This window comes from Capra hircus, chromosome 3, assembly GCF_001704415.2.
Source record: "Capra hircus breed San Clemente chromosome 3, ASM170441v1, whole genome shotgun sequence".
Taxonomy (NCBI): domain Eukaryota; kingdom Metazoa; phylum Chordata; class Mammalia; order Artiodactyla; family Bovidae; genus Capra; species Capra hircus.
The window spans coordinates 20,199,436-20,223,132 of NC_030810.1; the positions used below are offsets into that span (position 1 = coordinate 20,199,436).

Consider the following 23,697-nt stretch of genomic DNA (forward strand, 5'->3'; position numbering starts at 1 on the left):
AGTTTAGTCGCTCAGTCGTGTCCGACTCTTTGCGACCCCATGAATCACAGCACACCAGGCCTCCCTGTCCATCACCAACTCCCGGAGTTCACTCAAACTCATGTCCATCAAGTCGGTGATGCCATCCAGCCATCTCATCCTCTGTCATCCCCTTCTCCTCCTGCCCCCAATCCCTCCCAGCATCAGAGTCTTTTCCAATGAGTCAGCTCTTCACATGAGGTGGCCAAAGTGTTGGAGTTTCAGCTTCAGCATCAGTCCTTCCAATGAACACCCGGGACTGATCTCCTTTAGGACGGACTGGTTGGATCTCCTTGCAGTCCAAGGGACTCTCAAGAGTCTTCTCCAACACCACACTTCAAAAGCATCAATTCTTTGGTGCTCAGCCTTCTTCACAGTCCAACTCTCACATTCATACATGACCACTGGAAAAACCATAGCCTTGACTAGATGGACATTTGTTGGCAAATTAATGTCTCTGCTTTTTAATATGCTGTCTTGGTTGGTCATAACTTTCCTTCCAAGGAGTAAGCATCTTTTAATTTCATGGCTGCAATCACCATCTGCAGTGATCTTGGAGCCCAAAAAAATAAAGTCTGACACTGTTTCCCCATCTATTTGCCATGAAGTGATGGAACCAGATGCCATGATCTTAGTTTTCTGAATGTTGAGCTTTAAGCCAACTTTCTCACTCTCCTCTTTCACTTTCATCAAGAGGCTCTTTAGTTCCTCTTCACTTTCTGCCATAAGGGTGGTGTCATCTCAGGGAGGGTTAAACCATTTTATTGCAATTGCCAGACAGGGATGGACAGGCAGTGACAAGCCTCAGTAGGGAGGTCAAACAGCAACTAGATCAAGAGGGGAGGGGCAGGCAACTCAGAAACAGGACCTTGGAGGGGAAGGTGAGCAAAGAAGACTTCATCCTACTACATTACAAGTCCTTACAGGTCACTTAGGAGTATCTTGGGGCCCTTAAAGAATAGGTCCTCTTGCTCAAGGCTCTGGGCCTGGAGCTGAAAGCTGCTGGGCTCCGGGTTAGAAAGGGTATGCCTCTGGAGATCTATGAGGAGAAAAAGGGGGAAAAGAACAAATCATCAGCAAGCACTGTGTTACACACGGACCTAGACTTGGGCCCTGTTGGGGAGGGGCATACAGGCATGATGGGATAAGGAGCGACAGAGGTTGATGGATTTCCAAAGAAAGAGGCAGAGACCCCATTCTATCCAGTGTCAAACAATTAGGCAGCTGGCATCCAGGCACCACTCAGATTCAGCCTCCTGCCTTACCCTCACCTAGCTTCCTTAAAAGTTCCCAGCTACTGTTACTGTCCAGAAGCCTGACTTCAGAGCTAGATGAAGAAAGCGACATGGCGAAGGTGGGCAGCCTGGGCAGCTTAGATTGAAGGACATGAACGGAAGTCCTGCAAAGGGGAAACAATCAGAGGTAGACATGGTGACAGTGGGTTAAAGGGGCCCTCCCAGCACAGACCTGACCTGTCCCTGAGGCTAGGATTTCAGTCTCTTCCCCCTTTATCCTCTAAATACAGAGATACCTCAGAGACACTGTGTCAAGTAAAGAAAATGTGCAGTACTGCCCATATAGGCTATAACCCCCTACCACACCTTCCGTACCAGCTCATGTCAAATCTGAGATAGCTGAACTTTGGTCCCCAATGCCTGGCCTCTGTGAGCCAAATCCTTTCCACAGCCATAAGCACCCACATCCCCTCACCTGAGGAGGTCATGCTCCTGCCAGGCATCCTGGACCTCTGTTCTGACAGCCTCCAGGGTGTGACCTTTGCCATCCTGGCCACTTTGCAGCTGATCCAACATCTGCCATACCATAGGGTCAGGTAGGACCAAACCTCTACCTCTCCAGGAGGAGCACCTGCCTCCCCATGATTAGCCTCTTGAGCCCACTTGGAGCCCTCACGCGGACAAAGATAGTTTCTTGTGTCCTTTAGCAGAGGGCTTGGGAAGAAGAGCTTTGGAGGGAGGTGGAGTCAGCACAAGGAAGAGATGGAAAGAGATAGGAGTAGGAGAGGGTATCCTGGCCTGCCCGCAAATCAGGATAGATAGAGAAAGGAAGGGGCCTCCAAAGGGAGAGATGAACAGATAGGTCTGATCCTGGTCCTACCTTCCAGCTGCAGGCCTGAGCTTGCCGCCTCTCAGTTATCTGTTTCAGTAGCAGCTCCTGGTGCTGGCCTGCAGATGAGAGAAAATGTGAGGGAACGTCTCCAACTTCCTTCCTTCCCCTTCCCTGCCTTGCGCCCAGCCTGGCACTGAAAACGGACAGATACATTCTGGTCCAGCTACTGGGCAGTTTCCAAGCTGACTGGAGAGACACACTCACACCATATGAGAAAAGACAAAATACTTGGCCAGGTTTCTGGGTAGCTCAAGCTGTCAAAGGTATGGTCATTTATTAGGAAAGCAAGAAGGCTTTTCAGAAAAGGGAACAGGTGAATTCATACGCACCCTCAATCTTTTACTCACTCAGCTGGTCCCGTAGCAACTTTAGTTCCTCCCGAAGAATCTGGGACTCCTCGCACAGCAGTTGCCGCCTTCAGGGATAATAGCAATGTCATTCTAAAGCCAATTAACAAGCCTAGAGGAGGCTACCAGAGTACCAGGAGTTCAGGGCTGAAGAAGGCAAGGTCTTGCCCATCACTTACTCATTCTGAAGCTCTTCGTGAAGGCCACTGGTGGCACAGCACTTCTGTGGTCCTGTCTGTATTTGGGCTCGGGCCTGTTCCTGCACTTGGCTTCGAAGGCCCTGCAGTTCCCTTCTCATCTCTTCCAGAAGTTGCTCCAGGAGAAGGACCCTTTGCTCTGGGCCGCCCTGCAGCAACCTTAGTGATGCTACAGTGAGACAAGTAGGGGATCAGCCCCCTAAGAACTTCACACACGAGCCTGTAGACTCCACTTGCAAATCAAGACACAAGTGCACAGACAACAGAAGAGCCACAAAAGATGCACACACATTTGAGGCTGGGTATGTGAAGAAAAGAACGATCAGATACCTTCCAGGGCAGAGATCTGGTACTTCTGCTGCTCTCGCTCTTCCAGCAGGCCCTGGACAGCCTGCCGTAGTGCTTCAGTCACCTACCCAGGCAGAAAAACCCCATGAGCTCCCCAAGCACTGGTAACCTCATCCCACACTCACACAAACCCCAAATATACACACCTCAGGAGTCCATGCCTCACCTGAGCCTGGGATCGAAGCTGGGATCGTAGCATAGTAACTTCATCCCAGAGAGAAGATGTACTCTGGGCCTCAGCCCAGTTTAGCCTCTCTGGAAATACAGGAGCCTCTAGAGCCCAAGCCTTTTGAGCTTGGATTCCTGACTGAGTAGGCAAGTGATGAGGGGAAATCCAAGTCCCAGCCAGGTCTCCTGCTGAGGGAAAAAGGAAGAGACAAGCGCAAAGCCCTTTAGGCGGAGGAGGGAACAGATTTTTTTTTTTTTTTCTTTTTTCAGATGTTTCTTCAGGGAAAGAAAAAGTTGGAATTTGGAAGGAACAGTGCATAACACTGGAAAGAAAGGCTGAGGGACAATATTTACCCCCGGTACAGACTCCAAGTGGATACAGCCGTTGCTAAAAAGAAACAAATGCACAGGCCAATGAGTTCTGTTTTGCAATCTATTAACCCACATCCCCTAAACAGGGGGGCGGGGGACTCAGGCGCCCCCTCACCTTAATCCTGCTCACATTTCGGTCCGTAGCATTGAGAAGCGCGTCGAGCTGCTCAGACCAGCTCAGGCTCCTACTCATAGCCTGCGGCAGGGGTCTGGCTCCCTGGCGTCTTGTGCCCTTGCTCCCCACACTGTGGACACCAAAAACACAGCCCCGGGAAGACCACAACGTAAGCTCTAAAGAGGTGAGTGGGGGGATGCAATACTAAAGGTAAGGAAGCAATAATCAGACCAAAACTGAGCTTCTGGGACTAGTCGGGGGAGTGGCTTCCTTGCGGAACTAGGGGAAAAGCGGGATGCCCTGATAAACAGATATCAATTGGGAATTCAAGATGCTGAATCTTGGTTTAGACTCACAACTCTGGCGCCATAACACCGAAACTGTGCCAGTGACCACTACCGCCGCCCATTTCAAACCTTATGGTAGGCCAGGACTGGCCTCTGCGGCGCCACTTGGGAAACTGAGTTCGCCTCTATTGGAGACAACCGGCGATGGAAGCTACCGAACTACGTTTCCCTGGAAGCAACACGCGCAATCACAGTGCCCCCCCTCACCGTGAAGCTTGCCGGGAAACCGAGTTTTTCTGCTTCTGTAGTTGATGCCTCTACGAACTGAATGAACTACGTGTCCCAGGATGCGTCGCGCAGAGACGACACAGTCCCGCATCTGATCCCCGTAGCTCTAGGGAAATGGAGTCCAAGCTTTCTCAAAGCGTGAAGTCCCGAGTAACCTTGAGACTCCATTCCCCAGCAGGCTCAGTGTGTAACGTGCGCTATGGAGCCGCTAGTCGCAGAGCTGAAGCAGAAGATTGAGGACACGTTGTGCCCTTTTGGCTTCGAAGTTTACCCCTTCCAGGTTGGTTTATCCCTGCTGCGGTGCTAGGGCGAAGCGTATGGATGGCTTCGGTGCCACTGACCTGGGGCCCGTGAATTTTCTGATCTTTCTCGAGCTCCTCTGGCCGCGTGTCCGTTTGATTGTGGAGACAGGGCGCTTGGGCTAAATGGGTAGAGCAGCGTTGCAGGTGTGTTCTTTTGTTGTTATTGTTCAGTCGCTCAGTCGTGTCCGACTCTGTGATCCCATGGACTGCCCCACTGCCAGGTTTCCCTGTCCATCAACAGTTCCCGGAGCTTGCTCAAACTCATGTCCGTTGAGTCGGTGATGCCATCCAACCATCTCGTCCTCTGTCGTCCCCTTCTCCTGCCTTCAGTCTTTCCCAACATAAGAGTCTTTGTAATGAGTCATCTCTTTTACCCTCTTACAATGCTGTATTGATGAGAGGGAGACACCATGTGATGCAGTAACCTTGTGGTTTTGTCACCTAGGTAATTTAGAGGAAGAAGGGGATCTGTGGAGCCAGAGTCACTTTGGAAGCTTCCTGAAGGAGTTTAGGAGAGGGCAAGGTCTGGGAATGTTTGTATGGCTCATGAGCAAAGGGCATTCTGGATGTTGAACAAGCAAACAGTTGGCTTGGTTGTTCAATCTACCTGCGAAAGGTTACATTCATGATGTTGCCAATCCATCAATGCCGGGCTGAGTTTAGAAACTGTACACTGGCCTGACACAGAAGTCTGGCATCAGGACCTATCCTTATTCACATAGGTCCATCTCCCCCCACATCCAATGCCCTCTGCACTGAGCCCTGTGCTTAGTGCAGGGCTAAATCAACTCAACCTGAGCCTTTTGCCTGATGCTTAAGAGGCCACCCTTTCCACTTCCCACTGAGTGGCATACAGCGATGCTAGGAGAGGATTATAGACGAAGAGGTAGTTGGGTCTAGCCTCTGAGAGGCTTCCCTGGAAAAAATGGAGTTGAGCTATATATGAAAAGATAGATTGGAAGGAAGGAGTGTCATGTATATCTCAAATATCAGAAATAGCTTGAGTAAAGGTATGGAGGTAATGTTGGATGGCAGGTGTGGGAGAGATTGGAGATGCCTGTCTGATATAATCAAGACGACCTTGGAAGCAGGAGCTGTGGTATTGAACAGTGTGCCATTTACAGCCCTGCCAGTCATCCTATGTTCCTACTTCTCTTACCTTCCCAGTGCCACATAGTCATCCACAGCGATCTTTAGGAATCTGTCTCCTAAATCGGTTTCCTAAATTCAACCTATCTATTGTATGGATGTGAGAGTTGGACTGTGAATAAGGCTGAGCGCTGAAGAATTTATGCTTTTGAACTGCGGTGTTGGAGAAGACTCTTTGAGAGTCCCTTGGACTGCAAGGAGATCCAACCAGTCTATTCTGAAGGAGATCAGCCCTGGGATTTCTTTGGAAGGAATGATGCTAAAGCTGAAGCTCCAGTACTTTGGCCACCTCACGTGAAGAGTTGACTCATTGGAAAAGACTTTGATGCTGGGAGGGATTGGGGGCAGGAGAAGGGGACGACAGAGGATGAGATGGCTGGATGGCATCACTGACTCGATGGACGTGAGTCTGAGTGAACTCCGGGAGTGGGTGATGGACAGGAAGGCCCAGTGTGTTGTGATTCAGGGGGTCGCAAAGAGTCGGACATGACTGAGCGACTGAACTGAATGCTCTGGTTCAGCCCACTATTAGTCATTTGGATTTCTGCAATAACTTCCTTGCTGTCACTTTGCCTGTTCCTTCCTCTACACTGCAGCCAGGGTGATCTAAAATTGATCATGTCAGTTTTCTTCTTAAATCTTCAATGGCTAACCCCTCACTGTCAGCAAATTAGACCCATATTCCTTCAATTGGTATTCAAAGCCAGTCACAGTCTCATTCTTACTGATCTCTCCAGCCTTCTCTCCCTCTGCTCCCCTCCACAGATGCTTCATTTCTATCAAACTAGACGATTTTCTGTTCTCCAAGTATGCTTTGCATTTTTTGCCTCTTTGTTTATGCTGGGACCTGTTTAAAACACACACCAGATTCTCCCTCTCCACCTCAGCCTGTAAGTTACCCTCCCAGCCATCAAGACTCAGCTTCCAAGAAGCCTTTTCTAATTTCAGAGGACCTTCATTGGTCCTGTTATTGCACTAACCACAGTACAATCAATTTTTTTTTCTTAGTTGTTTATGAATTCTTTGCCTCTCTATTGTAACTCTGTCAAATGAGTCCCCCACAAACACATCACACAGCATCAGGAGAATTTCATTGTTTGAATAAGAAGGAAGCTGGACAAGATGCATGAAACCTTGAATGCCAGGCCAAGGTGTGGGCCTGGCTAAGGCCTAAGTTGGCCCTCTTGTGTGGCCTAAATTATCTCTCTGTTCCAGGTGGCATGGTACAATGCACTCCTGCCTCCAGCCTTCCACCTGCCCCTGCCAGGACCTACACTGGCCTTCCTGGTACTCAGCACACCTGCCATGTTTGACCGGGCCCTCAAGCCCTTCCTACAGAGCCGCCACCTCCAACCACTGACTGACCCTGTGGACCAGTGTGTGGCCTACCACCTGGGCCGAGTTAGAGAGGTGAGCAAGGCTGGCTATAGCCTCACCCAGCTTCCAAACCTGCATCTGCTTCCAGTTCTTCTAAACTCAGTATAGAATCTAGACCTATGACAAGGAGCCACTTCCCCGGCAGAAGGCTATCCTAAAGCCAGCCTTGACATTGTGATCTCTCCCCATTCTGCCTTCTCATCTCAGGTTTAGCCACCCCCTCTAGCCAACCAGGTCTGAAATGGATCGAGCTCACCCTTCACTGATGGGCAACTTGATGAGCAGACTTCCCTTGACTGCCAAGTGAAATAAGAATAAGCCCCAAAATTCTCCATGCATCTCCCACCTGTCTTTGCCCTAGACCTGGGAGCGTTATGGGGTCTTTTGAGGACAGAACAGGACCCCTGCACTACATACTTTACACATATACATAAATACGTATACATACACTGGGTCTCCCCAAAGCTGGACCGTCTTCCTCCGCACTGGGCCTCTGGAGGCCAGAGCCGTAACAGAGGTTTCTGAACAATCCTAAACAGAACTATCATTTTCTTCACACTGGAGCCTCCAGTCCCACTCCAAGTTTAAGGTCATGTTTTCCCTTTAAACATGACTTCTAAGGACAGGGCCATGTTAACACAACTGAAGGCTCTGTTGAACATGATCATGATTCCTATTGTGGTACAAGTCTTCATCTTATCTTCTATCCCAGAGCTTCCCAGAGCTGCAGATAGAAGTCATCGCTGACTACGAGGTACACCCCAACCGGCGCCCCAAGATCCTGGCCCAGACAGCGGCCCATGTAGCAGGGGCTGCTTACTACTACCAGCGACAGGACGTGGAGTCTGACCCTTGGGGGACCCAGGTCAGAGGGCAAGTATGAGCAAATAGGGGCTGAGAAAGGAAATGAAATAAAATTCCATCAAAATTTCAAGTCCCAGGAATTCCCTGGTGGTCTAGTGGTTAGGATTACAGGTTTTCACTGCGATGGTCCCGGTTCAGTCCATCATTAGAGAACTGAAATCCTGTTAACCACGTGGCACAGTGAAAAAAAAATTTCAAGTCCCATTCTTCCACCTTCCCTGGGTAAAGGAATTGCTGGGCACAGTCCAGGACAAGACTGCACCATGGTCAATGATCCAGTTCCATGATTTGTCTACTTGCAGACACATCAGGTCAGAAAAAGTGAGGTGTTAGTCACTTAGTTTTGTCAAACTCTTTGCTTTGCGATCCCACTAGGCTCCTGTACACCGAATTCTCTGGGCAATACTAGATAGAGTGGGTTACTGTTCCTTTCCCCAGGGAATCTTCCCAATCAAACCCAGGGATTAAACCCATCTCCTTCACTGGCCGGCAGTTTACCATCTGAGCCACCAGGGACCGGGTTAGAGAACTAGTCTGTTAATTCTTTGTGACAAAATGGAGCAGGTAGAGCTGCGATTAAACCCACGGTGCGACTGGGAAGCTGAGGCTCAGCTTAAGGAAACTCTCCCTGAGGTCAGCGACTTCGTGAAAAGTTGACGGAGTAAGGGAGCCCAGCCAAGACTGACAGAAGTTCACGTGTGTATATGCAGCACAGCTTGTGGGATCTTAGTTCTTTGACCAAAGATAGAACCTGGGACCTTGGCAGTGAGAGTGTGGAGTCCTAAGCATTGGACCACCAGGGAATTCCCTGACAGGCTCACATGTAGCATCATTGTCTGTTGAATGAGAAATAAGTGAACTAGCTTGCATTGATGGTAGTTATTGGTGCCTAGGACCACCATGACCTTGCTTTCTTTCTACCCTCTCCCTAGCACATAGCAGGTGTGTGCATACATCCCAGATTTGGGGGCTGGTTTGCCATCCGAGGGGTGGTGCTGCTGCGAGGAATAGAGGTGCCGAATCTGCCACCCACAGAGCCCGTTGACTGTGTACCCACAAGAGCTGACCGCATCACCCTGCTCGAACGCTTCAATTTCCATTGGCGTGACTGGACTTACCGGGATGCTGTGACACCTCAGGAGCGTTACTCAGAAGAGCAGAAGGCGTACTTTTCCACTCCTCCTGCCCAACGCTTGGCCTTACTGGGCTTGCCTCAGCCCTCAGAGGAGCCTAGCCCTCCATCCCAAGAGCTTCACTTCACTACACTCTTACCCAAGAAGCCTCAGAATCCCAGAAGAGGCTGGCTCAGTCCCACAGTTTCCCCACCTATATCCCCTGGACCCTGATACCTTCCCTGCCCGTGGGATCCTCATTTAGGGCAGTGGCACCTGTTAAAAGACTTTTACACTACTATTAATATTTCACCAGGTTAGAAACTTATTTTGAGTATAAAATGATTATTTTTGATAAGGAATTCTAGTAGAGATCTTAAATGAAAATATCAAGGCTCAGGAAAGTTTGGTTAAGACCAAAGTAGATCCAGACCTCGCACCTGCCTTGGAATGTGGGATTGCTACCTGTTACCATTTCTCTGCAGTGCTTCAAAATGCTGCCTGTTACAGGGTGTGAGGACTATCCCCTCAATAATAATACCTGCTTCATAGGGTTATCATGGTGACTGAATAAATGTGAAATTGCTTAGCATACAGTAAGCTGTTGTTGAAGGCCCTGGGAATCCTGTACTACTGCCCACAGGTAGGCTGGGCTAGTGGTGGGGTGTGGTATCCGGGAGGGCACATACTAAAGGATCTTCAGTTGTAAATCTGCCCTAACCTTGGGCCCAGGAAGAATCCACCTTCACCCCATTGACAACCCTCCCTCAGAACACAGATATGAATGAGAACAAGTTCAAAGTGAGTGAAGTCGCTCAGTCGTATCCGACTCTTAGCGACCCTGTGAACTGCAGCCTACCAGGCTCCTCTGTCCATGGTATTCTCCAGGCAAGAGTAGTGGAGTGGGGTACCATTGCCTTCTCCAACAAGTTCAGTCGCATCCAAATCTTTGCAACCCTATGGACAACAGCAGGCCAGGCTTCCCTGTCCATCACCAATTCACAGACCTTACTCAAACTCATGTCCGAGTTGGTGATATTCTCCAGCCATCTCATCCTGTCATCCCCTTCTGCCTTCAATCTTTCCCAGCATCAGGAAAGATGGGGCTTCCCTGATAGCTCAGTTGGGAAAGAATCCACCTGCAATGCAGGAGATTCCTGGGTTGGGAAGATTCACTGGAGAAGGGGAAAACACTACCCACTCCAGTTTTCTGGTCTGGAGAACTCCATGGTAGTCCATGGAGTTGCAAAGAGTCGAACAGGACTGAGCGACTTTCATAAGGACAAGAACTACCCTTAAATCAAGGCTGGAAACCCAGGGAAGCCAAGAGGTGCTCACCAATGTTCTTTGGACACAGAAGCCAGCCCTGGGTTTGTCTCCCCCTTTCAGTTCCAAAGGTACCTAAAGCCCATAACTCTGTAATCTTTCATAGATGCAGTCAGGCATTATCCAGGTTTTCATGTAGCCCTCCTAGTACTGTAAGCGTCAGGCACTCATTGCAACCCAGCTACAGCATGAACTGCAGCCTCAGCTGATCCTGTAGCAGGTCCTGCTCTTTTCCCTGTTGTCTATGTACATTTTCTCTCAATGTCATTTCACGATTCTGAGGCAGCTCTCGCACCTCATATTCTCCCAAAGTGGGAAAACAGACTAAATTCTTAAAATCAAAAGCTAATGCTCCCCCCACCACCCATCCGCCAATGAAGAATCAACAAGGTCTCATTTCAAATTTAGTAAAACTACAAAAGATCAAATGATATCCCCTTACAGTATACATCAGTTGGCCTGGCTCAGGTCATTCCATCCAGAGGAAGAAAGGCTGGCGTCCCCAACCCCTGCAGGAAAGGCCCGTCCTGTCCCACACATCCTGGTGGAGTGTAAGATCATGGTTTGAAGCATGAAAATAGGACAAAAGAGGTTTTGTTTTCAAGGCTGCCTACTGCAGCCTGGCCCTAAAATGGCTGAGTGCTCACTTCTGCTTAGAGAAATATTCTTTGCTCTTCTGGACATCAGGCTTGATGGTATCACTGCCAGGCTTCCAGCCAGCTGGGCACACTGCAAGAGAAAGGGTACTGATTAATAACCAGATCACTGGTAAGCTCCACCCTCCTAAGGACAACTGGATGCCTCAAAACCAAATCTGAGCCCTAAAGGGCTTCAACATTCAGGTGCCAGGAGGCCTATCCTCCAGTCAGAACATTCAGCCTTTCGGTACAAAACTAAATATGCAAGTTAATCCTCACCATAGCCTGAATTACTATACTTAATTTGTTCATGCAGTAACCGAAATTTAAAGAAATTAACAGCTTCATTTTTATGCTGTTCTAAAAACAATCTAAACCATGTACAGCAAAATATTTGAGGTTTTGTTAACAGTGGGTAGTAACATGGGTACTCATATGCTCTCTGTAATTTTATGTATGTTCCAAAAATGCACGTTTTAAAAAATAATCTTCAAAAGATGTTCTGGAACAGCTGAATTTCCACATGTACAACAATGATGCTGGTCATCTATTCATACCATATACAAGAAATTTACTTAAAAACACATTAACAACCTAAATATAAGAGCTAAAACCATAAATTCTTTTTTAATGAAGGATAATTGCTTTACAGAATTTTGTTTTCTGTCAAGCCTCAACATGAATCAACCATAGGTATACATGTCCCCTCCCTCCCATCTCCCTTCCCATCCCACCCCTCTAGGTTGATACAGAGTTCCCTGAGACATACAGCAAATTCCCTTTTGCCATCTAATTTACATATGGTAATGTAAGTTTCCATGTTACTCTCTCCATACATCTCACCCTCTCCTCCCTTCTCCCCAGGTCCGTAAGTCTGTTCTCTGTCTTATATAAATTTTGGGGTACCATCTTTCTAGCTTCCTTAATATATATGTTCATATACAATATTTATCTTTCTCTTTCTAACTTACTTCACTTTGTATAATGGGCTGTAGGTTCATCCAAAAGTCCATAAATTCTTTGAAGACAACTCACAGAATGGGAAAAAAATATTTACAAATAGTATCTAATGAAGGATTAATAGCCAAAATTAAATCCAAACTCCCATAACTCAACAACAAAAAGACAATTCAAAAATGAGCAAAGGACTTGAAAAAAGATGTATCTCCAAAGATATACAAATGGTCAATAAACACGTGAAAATATATTATCACTAGTCATTAGGGAAATACAAATCTAAACCACAGTGAGATACCACTTCATATCCCCTAAGATGGCTATAGTTGAAAAAAAAAAAGAAAGTAAATGCTGGGAAGGATATAAAGAACCCTTGGTATTGCTGCTGCTGCTGCTGCTGTTAGTGAAGATATAAAATGGTACAGGTGCTGTGGGAAAGTCTGAAAATTCCTCAAGAATCTAAACACAGAAGTACCATAGGACCCATAAATTCTACCCCTATGTATTTATTCTAAGTAACTAGAAACAAGGATTCAGATATATTCACCAATATTTTAGCAACATTATTCACAATAGCCAAAAGGTGGAAAAAACCTGTTACCAGACAAAATGTAATATACATATGAAAAGTGAAAGTTGCTCAGTCGTGTCCAAATCCTTGCGACTTCATGGATTGTAGCCCGACAGGTTACTCTGTCCATGGGATTCTCCAGGCAAGAATACTGGAGGGGGTTGCTTTACCCTCTCCAAGGGATCTTCCCCACCCAGGGATTGAACCTGGGTTCCTGCATTGCAGGCAGATTCTTTCCTGTCTCAGCCACCAAGAAGCATACATACACAATGAAGTATTATTCAGCCTTTAAAAAGAATGAAGTTCTGATACATACTACAGCCTGGATAAACTTTTGAGAACCTTGAAAACATTATGCCAAGTGAAAGAAACCAGATACAAATGGATAAACATTTTATGATTTCACACACATAAAATATTTAAGATAGGTAAATTCATAGATGCAGCAAATTGAACAAAAGTTACAAAAGGCTGGAGGGAAAGGGGAATGGTGAGTTATTTCTTCATGGTTACTACTACTACTACTGCTTATTTGGGATGATGAAAAAGTTTGAGAAATAGTGGTGACAGATATACAACACTGAATGTAACTAGTGCCACTGAATTATACACTTAAAAAGGTAAATTATATCATATATAACCACAGTAAAAACTGACCAAAAAAAGTGACTTACCCCCATACCCAAGAAAAATACAAGCTAAAAAATGACGAAGTTAGGACTGTGTAAACCCTAACACTAAGCTGCTGCTTCTATCAGCTGGCTCTTCAGAGATAGGAAGGCAGCAGTTTGTCTTCATGTTCCTTAACTCTGCCAAACAAGAATGCCTGAAACACAAAGGGGCAAAGAAGCAGGATCCACAGAAGGTCCTGCTTGTTTCACTAAGTAATTGCCTTCTATACCCTTGGTAAGCAAAAGGTCTGAGTTTGAATCTCTCAAACACTTTATGCAGAAAAGCATAACCTTCAGTCTTTCCTATGATCCTGAGTTAGCAATGGTCCCTAGAAAAACCTGAGGAAAGTGAGATAAGGCGAGCGATCTCTGATATTCCACTCTTAACCTGGTGTTTTGTCTTGCAGGAGACATGTAGTCACCAAAGTCCAGTAACGAAGCAGCAAAAGTCTTGCTTTCTCAAGTGAGAGAAGCGAAGCCCTTTTCTTCCCCTCTAAGGATGTCATAGCCTCAGAGGTCAGACACTACAAATAGCCGTTTGGGAACAAGGTATGGATGCACTTAGCTGCTTTACAAAATCTCCATTTGATCCTTACATAGTCATTGGCTTTAGTGCCACCAAAGGGTTAGAGCACAGGTCATAGTATAAACAAGCTTCTGAGAATAAAGAGCAGCATAAGATCAGAGACCAGACCCAGCAGTTTACCACCAGGGAAACCAAAGATTCTTCTGTCCAGGAAGAAAACACAGCTTTAGAAGAGCCCAGTTACAAACCACGACACAAAGATAGAAGGAATAATGAGGCAGAAAGAAGAACCTTGACAACTTAGTATCCTTGCACTAAGGCCTCTTGGCACTTAAGACTGTACCAATAATCAATGACACAGGAAAGAAAGATCCACACTTGGACTCATAGCCAACAGTGCTGGTTTTCAGAATATGAAGCTCAGCAGAACTGGCTGAGTCCCACATTCACCAGCTTTCAACAGAACCTGAAGTACAACTCTCCCCAACACAGAACGCTCTCAACAATGCCTTTCTCATCATTTTAAACTATGTAAAAAAAGGAGGGCTTTGAATTTTGATCCCAGTTCTACCATTAACTGAATACATGCAGTGTTTAAATAGTGGTTTATTGGTCCTAAAAATAGGAACACAGGGGCTTCCCTGGTGATTAGTGGTGAAGAATCCGCTTGCCAACACAGGAGACATTTCCATCCCTGACCCAGGAAGATCCCACATGTCACAGAACAACTAAGCCCGCGCACAACCATGGAGCCTAATTTTAGAGCCCAGGAGTCACAACTACTGAAGCTTGAGTGCCCTAGAGCCCACAGTCCACAAGAGCCCCCACAATGAGACGCCCTCACACTGCAACTAGAGAGTAGCCCCTACTCGCAACCAGCGAAGAGCCCAAGTAGCAACGAAGACCCAACAGAGCCAAAAATTAATAAATTTTTTAAAATTTTAATTTTTGAAAAATTTAAAAAAATAGGAACATAGGATTTATGGAAAAAATTTCTTTGTAGTATTGTCAGTTCACCCTTTTCTCTGCTAAAATGTAATAAGGTTAACTCAAAGATCCTCCCCCCCAAAAAAGTGTAAATTCAAGATAAAAGAAATTTTAAAGAAAAATAGGAACGTAGGATATACAAATATCAGATCATTATGTGGTACACCTGAAACTAACATGTATCTCAATTTTAAAAACAGGACTGTAGGATTATTTGTCAAATAACATGACAGCACCTCATAGAGTGCTTGATATCCACAGGCACTCAAACACTAACTATCATATTATAAGCCATTACAGACTGCACACAGAAAGCTGTGCTTGTTTTAGTGGGATGGGAAGCAGCAGAGAACAAGAGTGTTGAGAAGCAAGCTTCACAACTCATGAAACCTTGGGTTCAAGAGTCTATCCCAGTAAAAATTAATTTAAAAGTCTATACTACACATGCAAGGGAAAGTCCAATAAAGGGCCAACTTTGCCACCCACTCCTCAGCTCCTTCCATCTTTGTTCTGAGCCATTCTCCACCAGAGGGCAGTCTCGGCAGCTGTCTGCTTCAATCCAGAGTAAACCCTACACATACTTCTGCAAATGGTGCCTTCGGATTCCCATTACCTACTTGCCTTCCACTCCACCCAAACTAGTACTTTCGGGTCCCCCAAACACCACTAATCCAGACTCTTAACTTTCACCTCCTGTAACTCATGAGATCTGAATTGAACAGTAGCAGTAATCACAACTATTTTATATCCTGAATTACATTAAGCTGGGGTGGCTGGGTGGGGTTCAAGATCCCCTTCCCCCTACATATCCAGCACTTGCAGCAGACTGAGTTGTTCTTTTTTTTTTTTTAATTTTAAAATCTTTAATTCTTACATGCGTTCCCAAACATGAACCCCCCTCCCACCTCCCTCCCCATAACATCTCTCTGGGTCTTAAAACTAAACTCTTAGTTGGAATACGGTGGTCTCATTACAAGCAACAACTCCACTGGGCCAAAGTGGGGAGTTTTCAGAAGCTACAGTCTTGTAAACTGAGAGCCTGGGAGCAAGCAGTTCAGGACTTTATCAAAAACACTTCAAGGAGACTATTTCAGATGAGAAGGAACAGAGCAGTAAGAAAGACCTACACTCTAACGAATGCTAGACAAAAACCATATAATTGAATCTTCTCAGTAATGTTTAGATTTTACAAGGACAGATTCACAAAAACATCTTTAATCCTGAAACTTCTCGAAGGACCTTGAGATTTCATCTCAAACCCTCTTGCCCTAATCCCTCCTCAAAAAAATTTTTATATTGAACATTTATATAATTTGGTATTTGGTGACTATAATTCTTATAGATACAAAAAATATCCTGCACAACAGAATGAATTTTTAAAAGACAAAAATGTTAACACCTATGAGATCCTCCTACACTTTAACAAGTTGAATCTGCAGCAGTAAGTAATTCTAAATGAGCAGGGTAGAAGCTGGGAATACACAGCTGGAACAAAAAGCCTTTATATTCTCCTCCCCAAGCTTTTCTATTACCTCACCCCCACAACCCACTATAATCCAGAGACTGCAATTTCTTAAAGAGACATAATAACCCTTTTCCTATCTGGTAGACTTTGTTCCCACCGTCTTTCCCATCCTATCACTCCACTGTCCTGTCACCAGGCAAACTGGCTTACCTTCCCCATGTTTGTCAGTAAACTGGAAGGCCTGAACTAGTCTCAGTGTCTCATCCACAGAGCGGCCAACAGGAAGATCGTTTATGGTGATCTGTCGAAGGATACCTTTATCATCAATAATAAAAAGGCCCCTGCAAGAAAATATTAAAGGTCAGAGGGAGAGAGAGCACAGTTTTAGAAATTGCTGTTAGAGTAAATCAGCAGAAACTGGCCTTCCCCTTAGGTCCTGCATAAAGAATGAAACCATTATGCCATCCACCTTAAACTTACACGGTGATGGATATCTATTATTCTCAACAAAACAGGAAAAAAAAAAAAAAAACAAAATAAGAAACGTCTCCACAGATCACAGCTCTACTTATAAAAGATCTTCAGCCAAACATCCAGTTTCCTGGTGCATATATACCTGAATGAGATGCCTTCATCGGCCTTTAAGACCCCATAGTCCTGAGCAATGGTGCGCTTGGGGTCTGATATCAACGGAATGTTCATGGGTCCCAGTCCTCCTTGTTTCTTGGGTGTGTTGATCCTATAGTAAAAAAAACACACATACGATCACACTCATTCAAATTCTTCTGTAACAAAAGCATTAACTGTGTCTATCCTACCCCGACGTTGCTAATCTAACTCCCCAGAAAACTTTAAATTCTTTCCATCAGTAAATGGTGGTTTAGTGGCTAAGTTGTGTCCAACTCTTGCGACCCCATGGACTGTAGCCTGCCAGGCTCCTCTGTCCATGGGATTTTCCAGGCAAGAATACTGGAGTGGATTGCCATTTCCTTCTCCAGGGGATCTTTCCAACCCAGGAATTGAACCTGGGTTTCCTGCATTGCAGGCAAATTCTTACCGACTAAGCTATGAGGGAAGTCCAGCGGTAAGTGGCTGAGGCCAATTAAAATCACCAGGGTACACTCAGCTGCAACCCAACCTGCTTTTCCTCTACTGCTAAGTTATAAGAGCAACAAGAGGAAGTCAGAGCATTTGCACTTCTTCCATGAGGAGCCAGAAGTCAATACTTGAAAAAGTCTATTGCCAAAGCCTCCTGGTTCCAGTTGCTGCTTAAAAGCTCCTATGCCTGGACTTCCCTGGTAGTCCAGTGATTAAGACTTCTACCACGTTTCCACTGCATGAGGCACAGGTTTGACCCCTGGTTGGAGACTTAAGATCCCACATGCCACACAGCACAGCTACAAAAAAAAAAAAAAAAACCATAATAATTTTCTAAAATAAGCCCATGCCAAATGGACCAAGAGATTTACCATGCCAGGTGACAGAAGTGAGAATCCACAGAAGCACCAATTACTTGGCAGTTCAGTTTCTTAAATTCTTCTGCCCTATCACTGAAAGCAATGATCTCCGTGGGGCACACAAAGGTGAAGTCAAGAGGGTAAAAGAAGAACACAACATATTTTCCTGGGGAAAAAAAAAAAAAAGCCTGTTACCCTTTGAAATAAACTTCCTTGTTTTGCAGAGAATGTAAACCTAAAGACATTTTCCTATGGGAAAAAAGAAGCCTTTTTTTTTTCTTTTTTAACTGATGGCAGACGACTGTTAAAATACCAAGATGCGCAACACAGATGATGCCTAGAAGCTACTGTAGAACCTCGGCCATAAGAATTTTCCTTCTTCCATGTTAGCTGCCAACTACAGATAAGCACTGTTCAGTCTAATTTTGATCTTCTCTGAGTAGTTAAAATTAACACAAACACCAAGTTCTTCTGTGAAGAAAAGAAAAAACAAGGATGCAATCATCTACTGCCAATACTCATATAATCAGTGCCCAGAAAGAGCTGAATTGCTGGATTCTCTGCCACAAGGCAACAAGACCAACAAGAGAAAGTCAGAGCCTTTGCTATTCTTCCACAGTGAACCACAGTTAACGTGATAGGTAAGGTCTAAGTGATACCTAAATCACCACAAACATGGTTCAAATAAGTCTGATAGGATGCACAAGCAAGGAAAAAATTTCTGAGACAAAGGTCCCAAAATTCTCCTGGTAGGTAATAGGATTTCTAGTTGGAATTTTATTGAAGTCATTCTGATTACCAACTGAAGTAGATCTTCAACCTGTCAAGCAGTCTCTCACCAACAATTCCAAATATTCACATTTCCAGATACCAGCAATGTTTCAAAATCAAAATATGCTGGTCCTTCTGACATTCACTTCAACCTTCCCCCAGGGTTTTGCTAACAAGCTTCAGCAGGTCAAGCCCAGGAGGGCACAGAGCAACTCTTCCTAAACCTCATGCCTTTACCCTTGGGCCAGGGTCACCTCCCTATGGTACTACTTACTTTGTTTGCCAGGAGGAGCTTTCCTCCATAGGGCCCCACTTATCTGCTCTCATTCCAACCAGTATGTGGAATTTGTTAAGAAATCTAGTCATAGGTTTTACCCAAAAGCTAACTCTATGAACTGCTATATCACCAAGAAAGGTATACTTGACGCCTGAGTCCTTAAGTTTAAATTCTAGGAAATCCGTATTTTGAACTGTCCCAGAATACCTTGCTATTCTAGGACAGTAAAGTAAAAAGATCCTCATTAGTATTTGCCTGGTTTCTACATGAAACTACTTAACAGAAAGGAGAGTTGTTCCAATTGTGACATCAATTTTTCTCTGGGGGTAAAATGTCAAGGGAACATGCCTAAACCCTCAATCGTGACACACATTTTGTAAACTGAACAGTTTCACAGCTCCAAAGACGAGCTCTGAGACTTTAAATTGTCCAAGGCTTTAAACTGTAACAAGATAATGAGTGTATCTCCAGTAAAATAACTGAGGAGCAATATTGGGAAGATAATTGAGATATTATGTCCAGATATAATGAAGTAGGCACATGCCTTCTCCAGAAGTAGTTTGGACTTGGAGATCTACCCTATGTTCACTGATGATAATCACCACTTTCAATAGGAAGGCAACAGCCTCTTATCCTAAAGACAAATGAGATGTAAAAATCATTTTACACTCAAACATGACAAGAGATAGAGTGAACAAGCCCTCCCTAGACTGTAATATAATTTCATATTAATGAACTTAATTACTCTTACCTTTGTAGTCAGCTAGGCTGATATCCTTGAACTGACCATCTGGCATAACAGCTGTTGCTTTGAACTGGGGGGCACGGTGCCCAATTTTGGCATTTCCTGAAGACATATTGCTATCAGCTGGAAAAGATGAGAAAGTGGATTAGAAACAAGTCTTACTTTTCTAGATAACAACCTTCATCTATTTAAGAGACTAAGCTGTAGAAATTGTCCAGTGGTCTTGAATATACACATAAACTTTTATAACAGTAAGAAGCATGAACTGAGCTTTCCAACTTTTCAAACAAAAATATTACACATCTCTGAATCTCACCTCTGTTTTCACTTTTGAGGGGAGGGACTGTTCATTTGAGATCTTTAAATTTTTATTGGAATATAGTTGATTTACAATGTTGTTTTCATTTTAAAATGGGAATTTCTTTATAAACTGAACTCTTCCTGTTCCTGAACCATCATCAGTACAATTGCATTTTCCTGTGTACGTTTATTATACAGGTGTACAAACAGAAGAGGGTGGAAACTCTCAAACCTGGGCCCAAAGGTGCAATGCCATAAACACTAAGCATCCAAGCCTCAGAAGCTGCCATGATGCCCTTTCCCTGGACTGCACCTCCATCTGCCTTCAGAACGTGGGAAGCACACGTTCTTTCTCTGGGTAGATTTTCCAAGACACACACCCTAAAGCCAATCCAATTTTTTAAGAGGCCAAGTCCAAGATTATGGCATCTCTCAATTTCAAAATTCTAAGTGTTGTGTTTAAAGCCCAGAAGTCCTTTCAAAAGTGAGTTTACTGAGGGACCAAGATCCTGGAAAAATGGTTAGAACAAGAGTCAATTTATTGCCAAAAAGCAATGTAACACTGGATTTACCCGGGTCAAGAACACGGTAAGATTTAACCCAGTAAGTCATCAGTTTGATAATCCCAAGAAGCTAACTTTTCAAGTCCCAAAATTCTTGGTTCATAATACTACAGCCAAAAGAAAGATTGAACATCGACTGTGACAATTTTTTTTTAACCGCTTAACACCTATAACAGCAAACCAAAAAACCCAACCAAACACAGGTGACCCTAATATACATGTCCTCCTTATTCAAACCTTTTCCAAGGGATCCCTACGTCCACTAAAGCACGACCAAGAGCGGGAGGCGGGGAAGCTGGAGTTCCACCGGGTGTGTCCCCTTCAGGAAATCGCCCCTTGAAGGTCCCTCGTGAAAGCCACTCCGCCAAAACCCACTTCTTGTACCCTCCTGCCACTCCCATCATCACCCCCACCCTAGCATCTCAGAAAGCTCCAGAAGAGTGCTCAGTCTTCACCGAGGACATTTAGAATCACTACAAACCCCATTCTGCAGGTGGAAAAATAAAGACGGAGAACGGAATCTTAGTAACTTTCCACACTTGAAGACCGGGAACAACCTCTCCTTCTACTACACGATCGACGGATAGCTCTCAGTTCCTGATCAGTTTACAGATTCACTCGAGAAGTTTCCCTTACCCGCCCGTCAGGAGACTCCATCACCACCAACCCGCCCAGACGCCACGCCAAGCCAATCAGCGCTTTCTGCTTGTATTGCTGGGGGTAGGGGAGACTCAAGCTGCCGTTAGCCTCGGGTTTCAACCTCGTCCCCGCACCCAAAGGAGCCCCACACGAGGGTCGCTTCGCCTGGCCGCCTTCTTTGTCCGAGGAGCCCAGCTGAGTTCAGCGGGCCCCGAGGAGAAGACGGGAAAGGTGACGGGCGGGGCGGGGGCGCGGCCCTCATACTCACCAGTTCCAGAGAAACAGGACCGATACCAGCGAGGAAGAAGACGCGCGAGGCGTGCGCGGGGCGCTGCCTTTATAGCCTGTAAGGCTCTCGCGAGAGTCAGGGAGGGCCGGGGGTGCAGGCGGGGGAATGGGGAGGGGGATATGGCCAGCACACCGCCGGGACCCGACGTGCCCTGCTAGGATGACTCAGCTCTTTCCCTTGCTGGGGGCGGGCTCCCGCCCTTAGAGTACCAGTCCCCCTCCCCGCCGGCGACGGTTGAGGTCTGAGTTTGAGGCGCTCTTTCAGTCCTTTCAGAACACGAACGCCTCCTCCTTGTTCGTAAGGCCCAAACCAGGGTACGGGCACTCGCTGCTGCTCACGGAAGACTACGTCTAACCAAACCCTGAGGAGAACGATCTCTTCAAGTATTTCTGAAATATTCCGCCCCTGTTTCCGCAGCCTCTGCTCTAGTACTGATCCTCCGTGTGTGTGTGTGTGTGTGTGTGTGTGTTAGTCGCTCAGTCGTGCCCGACTCTTTGCGACCCCATGGACTGCAATCCACCAGGTTCCTCTGTCCATGAGATTTTCCAGGCAAGGATACTGGAGTGGGTTGCCATTTCCTTCTCCAGGGACTGATCCTCCGTAACCCTCATTATTTAGACAGCCTCACTTATTGTTCTTCCTTAAAACAGGGTTGTTGCATTCCAGCTCCCCTGCATGAGTTCCTTTCCCATTCACTCCACTGCGGCTGCAGGAAATCTTTCTGAAATTTGATCTCATTCATTCATCGCTCTGATTTGTGGTTCATAGAAACTGGAGCTCTGTCTTCCTGGGTTAAAACTCTTGTTATTTTATGTGTGGCCTTAAGGCAAGAGTCTTAATCAATCAGCCTTAACTTTTCTCGCCTGTAGAATGGGAATACTATGAATTCTTTGTTGAGATCATCTCTAGCTTATTTAGCAATTCTCACACATGAAAGTGTTAGCTGTTGTTATTAGTGTAACTCATCTTGCTCCTCTGTTGTAACTCCCAGGACAGAGAGTAACTGCTTGAAACCTCAGGCTTTTGTTCGAACGTGCAGAACCTGTTCTCTCCTATTTGGCCTGCAGAAAACGTGTCAGCTGAGGCATTACCTTCTGGTGAAACTCTTCTGACTTTCACTGATCCTCAGAATTCATTCCATCCTTTCTGCTCAAACAGTAGCCTGCTTGGTCACAACCATCTCTGCGCCCTCAAGTCACAACATAGCTTCGGCTATAAAATAAAGAGTATTGAATGCATATGTTAGGTAGTTAGAATAGGAAACAGGAGTCCAGAATGGCTGTGGCTAAAAGACAAGGAAGGGAAAAGCCCGCGAAAATAGAACAAAGGAAGGTTGAGGACTGGAATGAGGACCTCAGGTGGAACAAACAGCACTCCAGGCTAGCCCAGTTTACATAGGGCAGGCCCAGGGGGAGGAAAAAACATAACACATAGTACTGTGTTCCCCTTTCTGCCCACAGCCCCCACTACTTTATCTCCTTTGGAGCTTATAGCAGAATAAAAAGTAGGGAAGTGCTGTGTCATTCTGATTGAGCATCTCAAAAATTTTTTCGCATTTATCATCCTGCCGCACAACAGTAGTGATTTTTTTTCCCTTTTTTTCCCTCTCTGCTTGAGATGAACAGTTATTTGGCCATTACTCATGTCCTTCTTTTTTTCTTTTTAATTGGTCATAGCCATCCATTACTGTGCTCAATCAAATTTTATTGTTTTTTTAATATCTATAATATTTTCCTTTATTTATTTATTTTTAGTTGTGCTGGGTCTTCGGCACTGTACCTGCTTTCTTTACTTGCTCTGGGGAAGGGGGTTGCTATGCTTTGTTGTGGTGAATGGGATTTTTATTGAGTTGGTTTCTCATGTTGCAAGCACAGACTCTAGGCATGCAGAGCTCAGTAGTTACTGGCCCAATGGGCTCAGTTGCGTTTTAGCATGTGTGATCTTCCTACACCAGGGAAGATCCGTAATTGAATCCATGTCGCCTGCATTGGCAGGCAGACTCTTATTTACTGCACCACCAAGGAAGCCCCTCATTTACTTCTTGAGGGTTCAGGGGAAAAAAGACATTCAGAGTTTAGTGTTTTTGTGTAATCAGTCACTCAGTCCTGTCCCACTCTTTTGCGACCCCATGGACTGTAGCCCACCAGGCTCTTCTGTCCATTCTTTTGTCCAAGGGAATTTCTCAAGCAAGAATACTAGAGTGGGTTGCCGTTTCCTTCTCCGGGGGATCTTCCTGACTCAGGGATCAAACTTGCGAATCCTGCATTAGCCTCAGAGCTTAATAGTGGATGGTTATTGCTGTTAAACCAACAACACACAGTCCTACTTCACCCAGAAGAAAATTGCCATTTATTGTATCTACCATGTGTCAGGCCCTGGGCTGGGCACTTGAGTTTGTCTTATTTAAGAACCAAGAGTTATCCTGGCCCAGGGAAATATTAATA

The 23,697-nt window shown here is 45.4% G+C and overlaps 3 protein-coding genes across 5 annotated transcripts; 1 reads left to right on the forward strand and 2 right to left on the reverse strand.

The window, feature by feature from the left end:
- LOC102183655 lies at positions 693–4,341 on the reverse strand. Of its 3 annotated transcripts, none has more exons than XM_018043613.1 (11): positions 4,247–4,341; positions 3,693–3,822; positions 3,560–3,593; positions 3,204–3,394; positions 3,020–3,101; positions 2,672–2,858; positions 2,493–2,560; positions 2,134–2,201; positions 1,729–1,829; positions 1,290–1,417; positions 693–1,057 (listed from the first exon to the last, which is right to left on the reverse strand). In XM_018043613.1, exons 2-11 carry the CDS (start codon positions 3,768–3,770, stop codon positions 939–941), a joined length of 1,056 nt encoding a protein of 351 aa, XP_017899102.1. In that variant the 5' UTR covers positions 3,771–3,822; positions 4,247–4,341; the 3' UTR covers positions 693–938. The 3 variants fall into 3 exon arrangements, with proteins under 3 accessions (XP_017899102.1, XP_017899100.1, XP_017899096.1); XM_018043611.1 differs by lacking the exon at positions 4,247–4,341 and adding an exon at positions 4,049–4,102 and having other exon boundaries at positions 3,204–3,391; XM_018043607.1 differs by lacking the exon at positions 4,247–4,341 and adding an exon at positions 4,049–4,102.
- Positions 4,320–9,667, forward strand: MMACHC (methylmalonic aciduria (cobalamin deficiency) cblC type, with homocystinuria). Its single transcript, XM_005678536.3, has 4 exons — positions 4,320–4,547; positions 6,934–7,128; positions 7,808–7,960; positions 8,892–9,667. Exons 1-4 carry the CDS (start codon positions 4,467–4,469, stop codon positions 9,303–9,305), a joined length of 843 nt encoding a protein of 280 aa, XP_005678593.1. The 5' UTR covers positions 4,320–4,466; the 3' UTR covers positions 9,306–9,667.
- PRDX1 (peroxiredoxin 1) lies at positions 10,789–21,361 on the reverse strand. Its single transcript, XM_005678534.3, has 6 exons — positions 21,233–21,361; positions 19,469–19,585; positions 17,682–17,835; positions 16,829–16,951; positions 16,423–16,553; positions 10,789–11,126 (listed from the first exon to the last, which is right to left on the reverse strand). The coding sequence occupies exons 2-6, from the start codon at positions 19,572–19,574 to the stop codon at positions 11,041–11,043; spliced, it is 600 nt and encodes a 199-aa protein (XP_005678591.1). The 5' UTR covers positions 19,575–19,585; positions 21,233–21,361; the 3' UTR covers positions 10,789–11,040.